This window comes from Pocillopora damicornis, chromosome 12 (assembly GCF_964200805.1).
Source record: "Pocillopora damicornis chromosome 12, jaPocDami1.2, whole genome shotgun sequence".
In the NCBI taxonomy this organism is placed as follows: domain Eukaryota; kingdom Metazoa; phylum Cnidaria; class Anthozoa; order Scleractinia; family Pocilloporidae; genus Pocillopora; species Pocillopora damicornis.
This window is the reverse complement of record NC_142681.1, coordinates 11,860,254-11,874,821: the sequence shown is the minus strand read 5'-3', so window position 1 is coordinate 11,874,821 and position 14,568 is coordinate 11,860,254. Positions and strand designations below refer to the sequence as shown.

The 14,568-nt window shown below is 35.8% G+C and overlaps 1 protein-coding gene across 4 annotated transcripts; it reads right to left on the bottom strand.

Moving 5' to 3' along the window:
• Positions 1-9: 9 nt before the first annotated feature.
• Positions 10-13,035, bottom strand: LOC113667349 (synaptic vesicle 2-related protein). 4 transcript variants are annotated; one of them, XM_089189260.1, is made up of 17 exons: positions 12,590-12,716; positions 12,455-12,492; positions 9,635-9,739; positions 9,330-9,428; positions 8,659-8,730; positions 8,064-8,188; positions 7,466-7,529; positions 6,818-6,943; positions 6,261-6,389; positions 5,676-5,752; positions 5,370-5,470; positions 3,854-3,952; positions 3,278-3,389; positions 3,093-3,174; positions 1,896-1,985; positions 1,278-1,391; positions 10-540 (listed from the first exon to the last, which is right to left on the bottom strand). In XM_089189260.1, the coding sequence occupies exons 3-17, from the start codon at positions 9,659-9,661 to the stop codon at positions 526-528; spliced, it is 1,332 nt and encodes a 443-aa protein (XP_089045386.1). In that variant the 5' UTR covers positions 9,662-9,739; positions 12,455-12,492; positions 12,590-12,716; the 3' UTR covers positions 10-525. The 4 variants fall into 4 exon arrangements, with proteins under 4 accessions (XP_089045386.1, XP_027038966.2, XP_089045385.1 ...); XM_027183165.2 differs by lacking the exon at positions 12,455-12,492 and having other exon boundaries at positions 9,635-9,732; positions 12,590-13,035; XM_089189259.1 differs by lacking the exons at positions 12,455-12,492; positions 12,590-12,716 and adding an exon at positions 9,975-10,120 and having other exon boundaries at positions 9,635-9,732.
• Between the last annotated feature and the right edge of the window lie 1,533 nt (positions 13,036-14,568).

Sequence of the window (14,568 nt, the reverse complement as noted above, 5' to 3'; positions counted from 1 at the left end):
ACACAAACATTTTTAAACAAAAAATTTTATTTCTTACCGGCAAATTGTATTTTAAATACTTAACTTAACAATGTTGCGAAAGATAATATACTTTAATATTTTAATTTTGCTATACAAGATATGTGCTTTAAGTATAAAAAACTGAGAGAAATTGACATTGAACTTTGACTTTACATGCATGTCTTTTTGCACCTCTCCCGAAATTCATTTTAAGGCCGGGGAGCACCCCCAGAAAAACGATTCCACCATCACGGAAGCTCTCTTAAGCAACATTCGAAAGTAAATTTAGCTTTCTTACAACATTGTATCAAAAAGCACGCAACGGCTTCCTCAAAAAATACATTAATAACAATAATAAAGTTCATAACGAGAAACACAAAAAGAAAATTACCAAACCCATTTTTTTTTCTTCCCAATAATTATAAAAGAAAATTATAACCTTCTTTGAACTTCGTGGTTTGGCAATTACAAAAATATGTAAAAAACAAATCAAAACAAAAAATGGCTATTTTCCCAAATATTCCTTCAATGTAATGTTTCCTGCGAAAAGAGTGAAAGAGCACAACAATTGAGACCTCATGACTTCGTCATATGTACTCTCTTTAATGTAACATTAAGAATGGACGCAGACAACTTAAAAGAGCTGACAGATCTGTAGAAGAACACGTGGTCCTGACATATGACTAAATTTTCTTTTATTTGACTCTTAGGCTTAATTCTTTGACCTCAAAAGGGTATAGCATCTACTTTCTCTTCAAAAGCTTCACCCCTTAATTTAACATCAAGATCACGCGAAGAAAGGAAAGATCACCCATTGAAGAAGCTCTGGATTATTAAACAAATTCTCCTTGTCAGTACCTTTGGAAATATCTAAAGACCAGTATAGAGAATATACATACTGATGCTGGGGTGTAAAGAGTTAAAGAGAGACTAGCTAAGAGAACTTTGCGATCAAGAGGCTGGTTCCTGAATAATGTGAAAACAATCAATTTAAGGTGGCGTGTATTTCAGATGACGCTTTTGATGTTTTCTATAAGTTTTAGTTGAGACATGTTTTTGTGTGAAAACGATAGTTCAATCAAGGTGTCTCTTGCTTTGTTGTTCTCAGTCGAAAAATACCCTCCGTCATTTGCATTGCTTTTCAGGCTTGCAAAAAAATTGCGTCGTTTTGTAGTCATTTTCCAGTTTGTCAATACCATACTCACTCAGCAGTCTGTGAGGGGTTCAGAAATAAGTCACAGTAACGAAAAAGAGCGGGAAAACGGCTCAAAACTTACCACCATGGGTCTTCCTGTAGTTTCAATCGGTAACATAAGAGTAAATGCCACACAGACTAATGACGTCACACCATAAACACCTAACGCCAAACGTAGTGAAACTCTGAGCAGCACCTACAACACAAGAACACGTGATTATGATTAAGCCAAGATCCACGTTCTTACTTATCAGTATTGTAACTTGTGTCTTCATTATTTTAAGCCAAGATAGTTGTTTAAAGGATCTCCGCCGCCAACTTTGATTTGAAAACCGATTCGCCGTAATCAATCTGGAACCATGCGAGTTCATCTTAGTGTCAAATGAGACCTTTACAAAACGGCCGCAATTGGTACAGAAACTGTGTCGATTCTCCTTAACGAAGGGCTAACGCTCGAAACGACAGCTTCAGAATCGCTTTACGGTGGCCAATTCACACCATCAGCTTAATTGATAAAACTCTAAAAAAGCATTTAGTTTTTACCTTGAATTCTCACAAACCCTTGAAACCGTAGCACTTTCCTTGAGATTGCTGAGGTATTGACATAACGATAATGTTTCGAAAAACACTGATGAAAAACTGACTGTCATAGAGCAGGAGCATCTCAGCATCTTACTTACGATGAATTTAAACGCCATACCTGTGATATAAAAGGCGTCACCATTGCTCCAATACGTGCCATTGCGCTGCAACATCCCAAGGCCAAGGCACGAACCACAGTGGGATAAACCTGTTATCAAAGGAACATCAAAGGTAAAACATTATTCATGACCTATGTGTGTCTACTTTTGACTCGTCCCCAATCGGGAAGAAAATAAGGAGGGATGGAAGGCCAAAAAGTAATCAAATCAATCTCCATCAAACCGCACGCTTCCTTGCCCAAGGCTCTTCCAATCTTCATGATGGTCTTGCGAAATGCACGACATTTTTGTTATTTGTGTCACACAATAAGAATAGCAGAATTAGAAACAGCAATTGAGCTATCCTGAGGCAAAACAAGATTTTAAGAGGAAAATTTCAAAAGCGAAGAAAACGTTTTTACTTCTTGAGATGTTTTAGGTAAGAGGGTTTCACGCAGTGAATCTTCCAATTAGAAAAAAGCCTCAGTGAGAAAAAAAGGCAAGAGGAAAATATGAAACGCCATCTACTGTTAATCTGATTGTGTAACCAATCGGTATACGTTTGAAAGACTTTTATATGACTGTGAATATAAAAAGATGTATGTGATCTGCGGATAGAGAAATGAATATGAAAGCCATCTTTCCAGTACTGAACACTACTTAAGCGGTAGTGAAAATAAGGCCTGAAAAAAATTCAGGCCTGTACAGGATTTGAACCCATGACCTCTGCGATACCGGTGCAGTGCTCTCCAAAGATCGCTTTCATATTCATTTCGCTATCCTGCAGTCATTTTTTCATCACTTCAAGGGTTTATTTGGAACCAACATAATGACCAGCTCCCAGTTGTCTTGTTAGCTCAGCTAGTCGAGCACTACACCGGTATCGCAAAGGTCATGGGTTCAAATCCCGTCCGGGCAAATTATTCGTCAAGTAAATGAAGCAGGCGTTCTTTCTATCCTCTTGTAAGGTTTTCTAGGGTTCAAGAAGTTTGCCTAATTACCAGTTAAGTCGCGTTAGTATCACCGAACATTTACTGATCTGTTTGTGCTTTAATTTTTGATACAAACCGTAAGGACGAGTAAATACCCCACTGATTTTGCCCTTCAGGAAAAAGGAGGAATGATATTTTCATCGTATCGGTTTTAACAAGCCAAGTTCTCGCGTTTTGAAAACAAATAGAATCATCAATACTCGTAAATAGGTTAATACAATTTACCTCTGGTGTGTAGACATAAAATCCTTGAAAAGCCCCTGATATAAATCCTCTGACCCCAAATATAAACACAGTCATCAGAGTTCTAAAAGAGAAAGAATAGGGGTATGTTTCTGCGAATTTGGTCAAAGTCACTTCCGGCCAAGAATTGTATATCATTTGTGATCAGAGTTTTTTTACAATATTACCTTCCAGAACAGATGAAAAGTAAAAAGTAACACATTGCAGTAAGAAGGAATTGTACGGCCATTGTTTTCTTTCTTCCAAGTTTCTCTATACAAAGCATGGTTACAATGATACCTGTATCAAAAAAAAGCAACTCATCATTTCAAGACTAGGTTTGAAGTTTATATGTTTATGTACCAAGCTGTAAATAAAATTAGTGTTAACTTTTGTGTTAAGAAATGAGAAATTTTTGAGTAAACATTACAGGGAAAAATTATGCAGCAAGGGCTCTAACACTAGACCTTTAGCTCGTGAGGAGAATTTTTATCCATTTCGTCAAGTATGCACAGCGTAAAACAGTGAATGTGATAACAACCATAAACTTGCCATTCATGCATGCATTGCGGGCCTACACTTATTCACTCACCCACTCACTCACGACGGCAATATGGCTAATGTAATTAAATTGTACTACCCACAAAAATGGTTAATCGTACTAGCCTTATTGCCAATTTCAACTAGAACCTATGGTTTATGTTATGCGAAGCAACTACCGTACATGTGGCCACAAGTTTTGCCAGGAAATAGCTAAAGCGTACCTGGAAACTCAGCGAGTGTTGTCCACATCATGTCTGTGTAGTCTGTTACAGTAAGAAGCTGGCATCCGCAATCAGGATTCTTCACTGAATTACTGTCGGCTGCAATGTAAACGCACCCTTAATTAATCATTTTCCGGGTAGCAAATTCATGCAATGGGATAAGCATTTGTGAAACTATCAAAGAAGTGGTATTGTATCTGGGTAGATGATTGAAAAGCTGATTGTACAGAACAGTTGAAGTTTACCTTACTGCACTACAAAACCTGCGTATAAAAACCTGTTAGGCCAAAATTTCCCAGTTCAGCATCCATCTTATAAGAAGCACTCTAGGCTAAAATCTCAACACAGGTTCTTATTTTTAGAATGTAGAGTTTGATACAGTACAATGCACGTGATACAAAAAGTTAACAAAAATTGTCCAAAACATCGGTAGTGTTAAAAGACCACAATAACGTTCTCTCAATACATCCATAGCTGCGTAACATATCCAACTATATACTAGTTAATCATGTAATGCAGGGCAGTATGAGGCTGGCATATAGCTAGCTGTTTTTTTTAAAATAAAAATTAAGAACGTGATTAGGAACCTAGGTAGCCTAATTTCACAGTAAACACCATTCATATAACTTGAAAAACCTAGGTTCTTACAAGTGGTTTTTCACTGTATTTCACTTAAACCAATCAGTTTTTGGGGTGGAATTATATTATTTTGATTAACTGTTCTTTTTCGGTAGAAAACCAAAATCAGCAATTTCCTGCATGTAACTGGTTTTTTTCTTTCACAATGTTGATGGGCTTACAGAGTCAAGCAACTAACCTTATCTTACAGGAGAAACTCTCAAAAGAAACCGGTCGTGTCGGTGGCGTGTATTACAAGATGATTTGGTTTAATCAGCTGAATTGATCGTATGAACTGTTCTCTAGAAAGAGTTTCTAAAACTGACGTCTCAAGCGCTAACCCTTTGTCAGAGCGAGTGTTATGTTAGACTTGCATGTTTATTAGCTGCTCTTAAGGAGAAGCCTGAGGTCCTACTCCAAACAAAAAGAGAAGACTGGACTGAAGAGAGAAGCAACAACTGAGTCAATATATGCATCTACATGTATCAATGATGACGGTCTGAAACAGGCAGCTGCTTTCTATAACTGTGTTGGTACATGTTGTAATAGCTGAGAAAGTTGGGGTTATTTCACCATAAAGGGGGTAAGTTTCTAAAGAAGTTGTGATGCTGTGTCGGTGAGAAAGTAAAACCTAGGTAGTATAATCAACTGAGCTGATAACGCAAATTGGCCACCATAAAGAGTTTAAAAGCTGACGTTTCGAGCGTTAGCCCTTCGTCAGAGCGATTGGATCACTCTGACGAAGGGCTAACGCTCGAGTCGTTATTTCATCATGGTTGCTTTACAGAGAGGTTTGCTAATCCATTCATGTGTTGAGTTCTCTTGAAAAGTGAGCCTTTGATAGTTTATTACCAGTAAATGGATATTAATCATGTAGGTTTTCACGTTCTCTACTAACCGTTACAGCTTCCACCACCAGATTCTTCAGATTCATTTAGCCCTTGGTACATTTCCGTGGTCATTAATACTATCCCATAATATGTGAAGGCCAAATTAACCCTACAGATAAAAACACTTGTTAATATTTTAAAACCCACATTGAAATCAAATGAAGCAAATTAGAGTAACCTTTTTACGTCTTGTTATTAGATTACAGGTGGTTACTTAGTTGAGTGGCACTGGCTAACAAGCTCCATACCAATTGCACATAATTATGTACAACCAAAATTTTAATGTACACACATGTCCTAGAAAGTATACTTACCATATGAACCATAGTAGAATTGTTGTTTTTCTGTATTCTGGGCTAAACAAGTCTGCAATTCTTCCTTGTTTTCCATTCTGTTAGGAAAAAAAACAACAACAATAGCTGTTACAGTAGCAGCTGCAGGGTAAGAAGATCTACCTGTTAGTGATGAGCTAACTCCCTGTCTCTTATTTCACTCCCAACATACAAGAGATTATTGTCAAATTTGTTCAATTAGGTTGACTTATAGGAGCAACAATGCAAAGTAAATTAGAAAAGACCTCAAAATCCAGACCTCTGAAATTTCCTACTGGAGCCCAGGCTTCCCAATGAACAGGAAAGCCTCCAGCTCTTCACATTTCATGCCTGCTACTCTAACCTTCCCATTTGTACTAAGTTTTATTGAAACCACAAATGCAAGCAACTTAAAATGCATGAACAATTTTCAAAATTCAAAGCATTATTACAAGCAGTTAAAAAGAATTATACAATAACTGTAAAAATTCTGACATGCTCATTGGTTGAGCATGCCTCATCAAATCTATTTGTCAAATGGACTAGAAAAATTGTGGCAGATTTGTTGCATAAAGCAATTCCACTAACCTCGCCTGCATCTTGGAGATATCCACAGGGCAATTCTTTCTTGTTTGTTCTTGCTGCCTTCTGGAGCATTATCAATGCCTTCTCTTTTTCACCAGCAGTTACTAAATATCTAACAGACTCTGGAAGCCACTAAAATAATAAATTGATAAAAAAATTTAAAAATAAAAATTGCAAAATTAGTAGATGTACATTCCTTTCGCAGACACCTTACTGTAGTTTCCCTGTCAGCATCTGTGAAGAGGTATCAACAGCATTTCCTTTTTTATTTTTGTGTAACCTAAATATCAGATTTGTTGCAACTGGGATATAATTAACCATGTCTTCATACAATCTGAGTGGTTCTTTTCTGGATGATCAGACCTAGGACCAAACATTTCTCTTCTCATGAGAGCAACAACTATTTGATGCAGTCTGTGTATAAGGGAAACTGATGGAGATAAGATTGCATTCAAAATTTGTTCCTAAAAATAAAACCAGCAAATGAATGCAATTTTTCTCAAACTTTAACAATTAGTTAATCATCTAATTGGAAAAGGACAGACACATGAAATACTTACAAAACTCATCAAAATAAAGCACAGAAGAGGTAAAGACAAAATTCCTAACAACCACCTCCAGCCCAATGTTGGCATCACTGCCATAGCAATTCCAACTGTAAAACATGATCCTATCGACCAGAAAAACTGTGGAATACATTCAAAAGGGAGTCAGTTTCAAGTATATTGACAATGAGCCTTTTAACTACATTTTTAAAATATATTTATCACATGAATTGGCCAGGAAGTAAACTTAAGAAATTCCACCATGCAAATTTTCGAGTAGGTAAGACCTTAGAATTTATCCTGTCAAATATTTTGGCTAGGTGAAGTTTGCCTTGATTGTGCATAAGGTTTCTCCTTTAATTTTGATTTGAAACACTGGTACATCTGTATACAAAAACTGTCAGCAATATTTGATCAACTTGCCAACCAATTTGGATGACTTCCAAAGTATGAAAGGGTCTGTTTAATTACTTCATGCACATGTATTATTAAAGGTATTGTTAAATGCAAATGAGGCTCAACACTTCAGAAATACATTATAGGCTGACAAATCACTGAAAACAAACTATCATTACCATGCATTGACAAAAGAGCTGCAAAATGTATCAAAAAATATAGTAACATAAAAGAGAGAAAGTATGAGGTTGACGATGTAATTCTTACTGATAATGATAAAATGCAGTATGACCGAGCACTGGAAGGAAGAAACTCAGCAAGGAGAGTTGTCCTACAAAAATTTCAAAAAGAAAAAAGTAAATTGAATTACTTTAAATTCTTCTTGCTACTAGTACAGTGATGATGGAGGGCTTTTAACAAAGTCCATTTTTCTTCTTTCATTTTCTATGCACAAATACATTACTTAAAAGATGGACAATTGTACCAAAAAAAACCAGGTGAGCCTTGTTACCAAGATTTGAGAAATCATAGGCTATTCTGACTTATATACATCTTGTTTGGTCAGAATAGCTGGATCCTGGTGTTGATATAACATAAATTAACAATGTAACTTGAACTCATAATTGATCGATAAGATATAATCATGTGATATAGCATAGTTTGATTGTCTGAGTGAGTGTAGTCCTCAGGAGGACTGTTGTCGGTAGTGGTGACTAACATAATTCAACAACCTGAGCAGAAGTCATCTTCAAACTACACTATTACTACCCTGAGTTCAAAGCCTTTACTGTATAACATACAATCATGTTCAACCTAGCAGTAACTGTAACAAAAATAATCCTTAGTAACAGTTTTTCAAACTTACGATAATGGTGCACCACCAATTCCGAAACCAACCAAACAACGTAGAGCAATGATCCAATAGTAATGAGGAGAAAAAGAGCTGATAAATCCAAAATAAAATATCCAGGTGGCACAGATAACAATTACCTGTATATACAGGAAAGAAAATCTGAATTGAGACCTAAAGTTAATAACCATTTAGCAAAGTTTTAGGCAAATTGTAGCAGCAGTAGAATACTATCAGGCAACATGAGGAAAATATTGTTAAGTGAAGGAAAAATATTTTTAGTTTTGCCATGGAGATCAAGGCAGATTCACCTCATCTAATAACTGCTCATTACAGGGGAGCTTGGACTAGTACATGTGCCATTTGCTTCACACAAGTAAGAACTCTCTAGTCCATCTCAGGTTAACCTCCCCCTGCCACATCCTCCAGTATTATGTCAGATTTTTCTGACAGTCCACCGGCTCTCTCCTGGGTGGAGAGATGCACTGCAGTAGTCCAGAACCACTATGTAACCACTCACTTAGTGTGCTAAACCAATAGTCATAATGAAATATAATTACAGTAACTATCAAATTGATATTAATATTATCATTATTGTTGCATTACTTACAGTTTTCCGTCCATATCTATCTGCCAGCCATCCCCAGAAAGATGAACCAAACATCATTCCAACAAAAACAACCTGTAATTCAACAGAGTTAATAACAATAGTTACCATACTGATGAACAAACCAGTTACTTGGGCCATCTCAGAGAGCTTAAAATCCACTAACCTAAGTGCCTCTAAGTGCTTACATGTAATTTCTTCGGTGATGCTATAGTTAACACTAAAAATAACTTGATTATAAAACTAACTACAAACACCATCAAATTCATTTGTTGCAACATCCCAGTCTAAAGAGTGCATGTACATGTACACTATATCATCAAACTGGTCTCTACCAGTACATATAGGCTAAAGAGTCTTCAGCATTCCATCCTCTTCAGAGCATAGCTTTGGCAATACTGCCTGCCACATTTGAACTCATCAATCACTACCCCCTTTAGTTTGGCATAATTCCCACATGATCATACCAATGAAAGAGAATGCATGAATGTTGAGTATGAAAACAATTTTGTTTCTTTGTAAACAAGTTCTCTGGTTTTCATAAAAGGTGAAGTCTGCCAGTTATTCATTGCTGTAGGAGAATGTTGTGCGCTGAAGCAAGTAAGAATAGAATTTGCGGGTTTAAGTATTAAATACATTATTTTGTTGATACAAGGTAAAGGTCTGAAACTTACAGTTGTAACCATGGCCTCTTTCCAAGCTGGAAGGTGCCATATACAACGTATTGTTGGCCCAAGAATAGAGAGTAGCATCATTTCCAAGGCATCAGCAATCTAAAATAATTATGACCACACAACTTAGTGATGGGCTCAATCAGCATCAAGTAATCATGCCCTCTTGATTACCAACTGTCAGCCCTTGTGATTCAGAAAAAAATGCTGTCACTGTCTACACCAATCAGCATTCAGTAATTTTGCCACAATAATACCATAAATCATATAATTTCATAGGTTATAATTTATTAAGGAACTGTACTCACTGTGAAAAAGCCAACTATTAACAACATTTTAATTTGAAATTTTCCAAAGCCAATCTTCTCCACTGCTTCAGATAGTGTATAAGTTATTTCCCCTGAACCTGTGGAGAGAACAAAAAAATCATGAAATCTTAACAATTTGAATACTTTTCACAACTGAATTTGTGATATGTGTATACCTGTAAACATCTTTTCCAGGAACAGACCTCCAAATTAGAAACCATAAACATAATTTTCAGTTTGAAGAATTCCAAAGTTTAAAAAGCAAGGTTATAGGTCAAATTTATACCACTGATACTTAAGTTACAAAATTACAAACAAACAGGAACTTCAATTTCCTTGCCTAAAATTGTGGCCCAACTGGGAAGCCCACTGACCATAAATCTGAGCAGAAAAAACAAGGGTCTTGACTATAACTTACAGTACAAGTGAGATATTACAAGGTAATTAAGATAATTATGTGCATTTATCAAATCTCAAATAAACATGCATCTCAAAAAAACACACACCCCAACTTGTCAAGCAGAAAAAGGGTATTTTTCACATTCTTTACAAGCTAAAAGTAATGATATATGTGTACCCTAACTGTGGTTCAGTGCGGTAAGGAAACATATGAAAAGTGAACATAAAAATACCAGGATATGAAAAATAATCTGCATATTTAGTAAATAATATGCACAATAGAAAACTTCCACCTCTGAAGTAACCTTATAATATACAAAATCCAATTTATCAGAAAAAATAAACTATTACTCTTGGCTGAAAATAAAAGATGTTGGTAAAAAATAACACAAAAGATTGCACATATCCCAAAATTTTCATCAAGTCTCAAAACATTGTATACATTTCCTACAAGTCTCAAAGTTTTTCATTTCTTTTAAAGTTCTAAAGGCCTGGATTCACTTGTTAATATAGCTGCACAAACACTGATTCTTGTTGTTTTCCAGGTGGTTAAATTAGGTGGATTCAAAGAAAATCAGGCTAATCAAGAAAACACTCTTTTGAAAAATTTTGTCATTGTTGCATTTATTAAAAAAATTACCTCTTTTTAACAAGTTGAGGAATTGTTTTTTCATATTTTTGTCTCACTCAACTGTGACCTCAATTCAAAATCTTCCATCCATTTCATTCCTACATCTTCTCATCAATTTAACCCTTTAAATCCCAAGATTTCACAAATAATTCTCCTTACTGTCTGCCATACAATTTATGTGATGTTAGTTTGGAGAATTTGGCATTGGATTAACCAATAATCCCCTGATTGATATTTTTAGTTTATTCCTATTACTTGTCTGCTTGATATTCCTATTACTTGTCGGCTTGATATCATACTGATAGTGGAGAAATTCTGTCTAGGTTACTAGTGGGACTTATTCATGTAGTCATCATGAGCTACATACATGTAATTACACAGTACATTTCAAATACATCTTTGTACATGTACTCATATAAAATGATCAAAAACTCTTTCTCCTCGTCCTTCCAATTTCCTTCAGTCTCTTGCTTTTTTTTCTATGATTTACTTGTAGCTCTTCTACTCCAACTTTATCATCAGTCATTGTTATAAATTAGCCATGGTTGCTAAGAAATATTTTTAACATAGTGCAATGCAGATGTTAATTAATAAGTTTTTAAGTAGAAGGCATAAATTGTATGTAGGCGGCTTATAGAAGCTCAGTCCGTACTTTAATGTTTTTCATTTCAGAGAAAATAAATGGCAGTTTTGCCTGACATACATGGAAAATTTTTCTGCTGGCTTCAGCTGACACACTCTGCCATGGAAACTAGTCAAGATTGCTTCCATGCAGGCTAGTCTGGGCAAGATAATTTTAAAGTTTTGGAAGCCTGGGGCAAAATTATTTTCCTGTTTCCAAACTGCTAAATCTGTATTTGCATCTAATTTTTCTCATGCACCTGAAGTTAAAAATATTTCCCTTTCCTTAAATGTATCCATTAAAAAGATTTTTTAGTATAACCACGCTATTAGACCTAAGGGTCTGAAGCTGATTAAGCCAAAAGTCAACTTTATGAGGACAAAAGCCTGTGTATGAACAATTTCATTAATGGTAATGTTGTGAGATAGAAACTTAAATTTGGGAGAAACAAAATGAAAAGAGAGTTTGACAACTCTTATACTACTTTTCCTGTTTTTAATGGTACCTAACAATAATCTGAGTATTTAAGCGATGGTTAAATGAATTAAATTAATATACAGTGTCTGGGAAAATATTTTAGTCTCTAGTTTTCTCAGATTTTGGGGCCTTGCACATGGATGATTTTACCATTTAACAACCCCTCTTCAATCTAGGATTCGTAAGACGATTAACAGTGCTCCAAGTTGCGAACATTTTGGTCACAAATTGGAGAGTGGGAAAACTTTTTCGCCATTACATCTTTTGGCGACTATCCTATGATTTTAGGTTGGCTAATGGCGACTTTAGAAAAAGGTTTTACCAGGACTCCTGATTAACTGAAGTTTGATGTCTGAATTATGTGATGGTTGTGATTAAAAATAAAATAAATTACTTCTGAAATTTGAAGTTCCAAATTTCAGTAGTTCATAACAAGAGAGAGATTCAGGTATTCATGAACTCTAAATGGCACTCAGTTTCACTGTTCAGATTGAATTGATACACATGGAATCTCTTTTTTCTTAACTTAAACAAAATAAACAAAGTAAACCTGATATTGATCACATCCGTCAGAGGAACACGGTATTAAGCCGAATGTCCATACTAATCTAGCATAATTGGTATCTTGGTATTTAATTGTAGTAAACTGATTTCAGAACATATGTAACATAAAATAATACTTTCCTGTGGAATATATACGAGAAAATACTTTACTTCCTCAAACTTTTGCTAATAAAAAAAATACAAGATGTAAAGTTCATTAGGCGTAAAGCTGAAATTGTGACGTGGATAACTTTCACGATCGAAAAAAAAATATCCGTGTTACCTTCGAACTCTTCTTCTTCAAATTCATCTCCAGCGACTAGAGGCTGAAGTATGTCATCTGTTAGCCTGTCGGCCTCTTCAGTTGAGCGACGTGTAGGCGATCGAGACTTCGCGAAAAAAACCTTGAGTTCGGAGCTGTTACTTGCGGCATAATCCATCGCTCAAATGAACTCGGCTTGGTCCGATTGAAGTTTTGATGAAGAGTTAATTCTCTAAACGATCTCGTTAATTATACTCCACTAGCGTTGAACATCAACTTCGTTCACGACAGTTTCAAAAATCTGTCATTACGGTAAAATTGACTCGTTTAGTTCAAAAAAATTTTCGAAACAAATTCGCCGCCATGATAACAAACCGGTACCCATGATCCAACGGGAACGCTAGGTCACGGAAGGAAAGAAGCAAAGGAAAACACTCGTGCCATAGTTATTATTAGTTTTTTTTTTTTTTTTGGGGGGGGGGGGGGGATGGAGAGGAAAAAAAGCCTTCCAATGGATGAGTCGCCGGTAATCGGATTCTAGTGTTTGTACAAAGATTTCTGGGATCACCACGGGGAAAACATTGCAAGTTGCCAGAAGGAATTGTGTGGCGAAAGGTTGTTTCAACGTCCAATCTAGAAACAACTTTGGAAATAGATTAACGCTTTAACGCGTAAGGTTTATTATAAAATCATCATCGCGTGATGGTCTTGCAGTATTCCAAAATTAGCCATAAATCGCCAGGAAATAATTCAATTAAGTCTTTCCAGTTCTATTTATGTGTGTAAAGTTATACCATATTATGAATCAAGTTCGAGTCAATTCAAACGTTTTTTTCATAAAAATGATAATGTTTCATTTTCTTGTTTTTCTCGTGATATACAGGTTTCTCTTGTTCAAAATTTTCAGAGCGAGTCATGCTATATTATGTGTGGAATACGTAAAGTATGATATGCGCTGAGTCGTATGCATATACAAAGAAGTGGAAAGTTGTAACGAGTAATCAGAGCAGCAGTTGTGGTTATCACAAGGGTTCACATATGTCCTAACGGACATATGTGAACGGTCTAGGAGCGCCTAACAACAATTTAGAATGCGAGGAATTTTTGCCTGTGATGAAATCGAAACAGATGAAATAAGCTGTTTCAACTAAAGTACGAACAGATGACTCGGGCTCGAACTTGACTCGTGAAATGATTTAACTCTCACAATAAACCTTACACATACATGCGAGGAGAAAAGTTTATCGGTAGGTTTTAACAAATATTTCATAGTTATTCGAGCAAAAGCTTACGCTTCCCTCATATAAACTTTAGCTAGAGCTATTTCTGATAAAACAGTAGCGAAATAGCGATGATAGTTGATCTAGCTCCAAAGCCGTTTCTCGGTCGAAACAACCCTGCAACGTTTACCCCGTCGCGATCCCAGAAATCTTTGTGCGCATGCAAGGTCGATTACCGGCAACTCACTGCCTTACAAATATTCTTCCATTTAATTTTTCTATGCAAGGCAAACCGAAATTCTACTTCATTTTCAATAGTCTCTACCCGAAGCTATTTTGAGGTCTCCGTTCTTCCAACAAGTGAAAATGTATTGAAAGAAGAGAAAGTATCACACTTAAAGGCTTCTATGTGGGCCTCTGTTTGGTTGAATAAAAATGCGTGATAAAATGCAGGTTGTTTACAAGGAATTGGCACTCGATGAGGTGAAGTCCAAGGTAACTAAACGCGAATTTGATGAGTAGAAAGAAAATTGACTAACAGTAGCATTTACTTCCAATTGTACTTTTATTCAGAAGGATAGGAATATGTCGTAAAATTTTGGTTGTTTACAGGAAAACGACATTCGTCTCAGAAATCTTAGTCAATAAATACAACTAAACACGTAATGTATTGGGAAAATACTGGTTAAAAAAGATGCAATTTATGGAGAACTTTTAAAAGCAAAGACACGAAAATTTAACATGGCAGTCGATACAGAAAGTAGATATAACTTAATGATC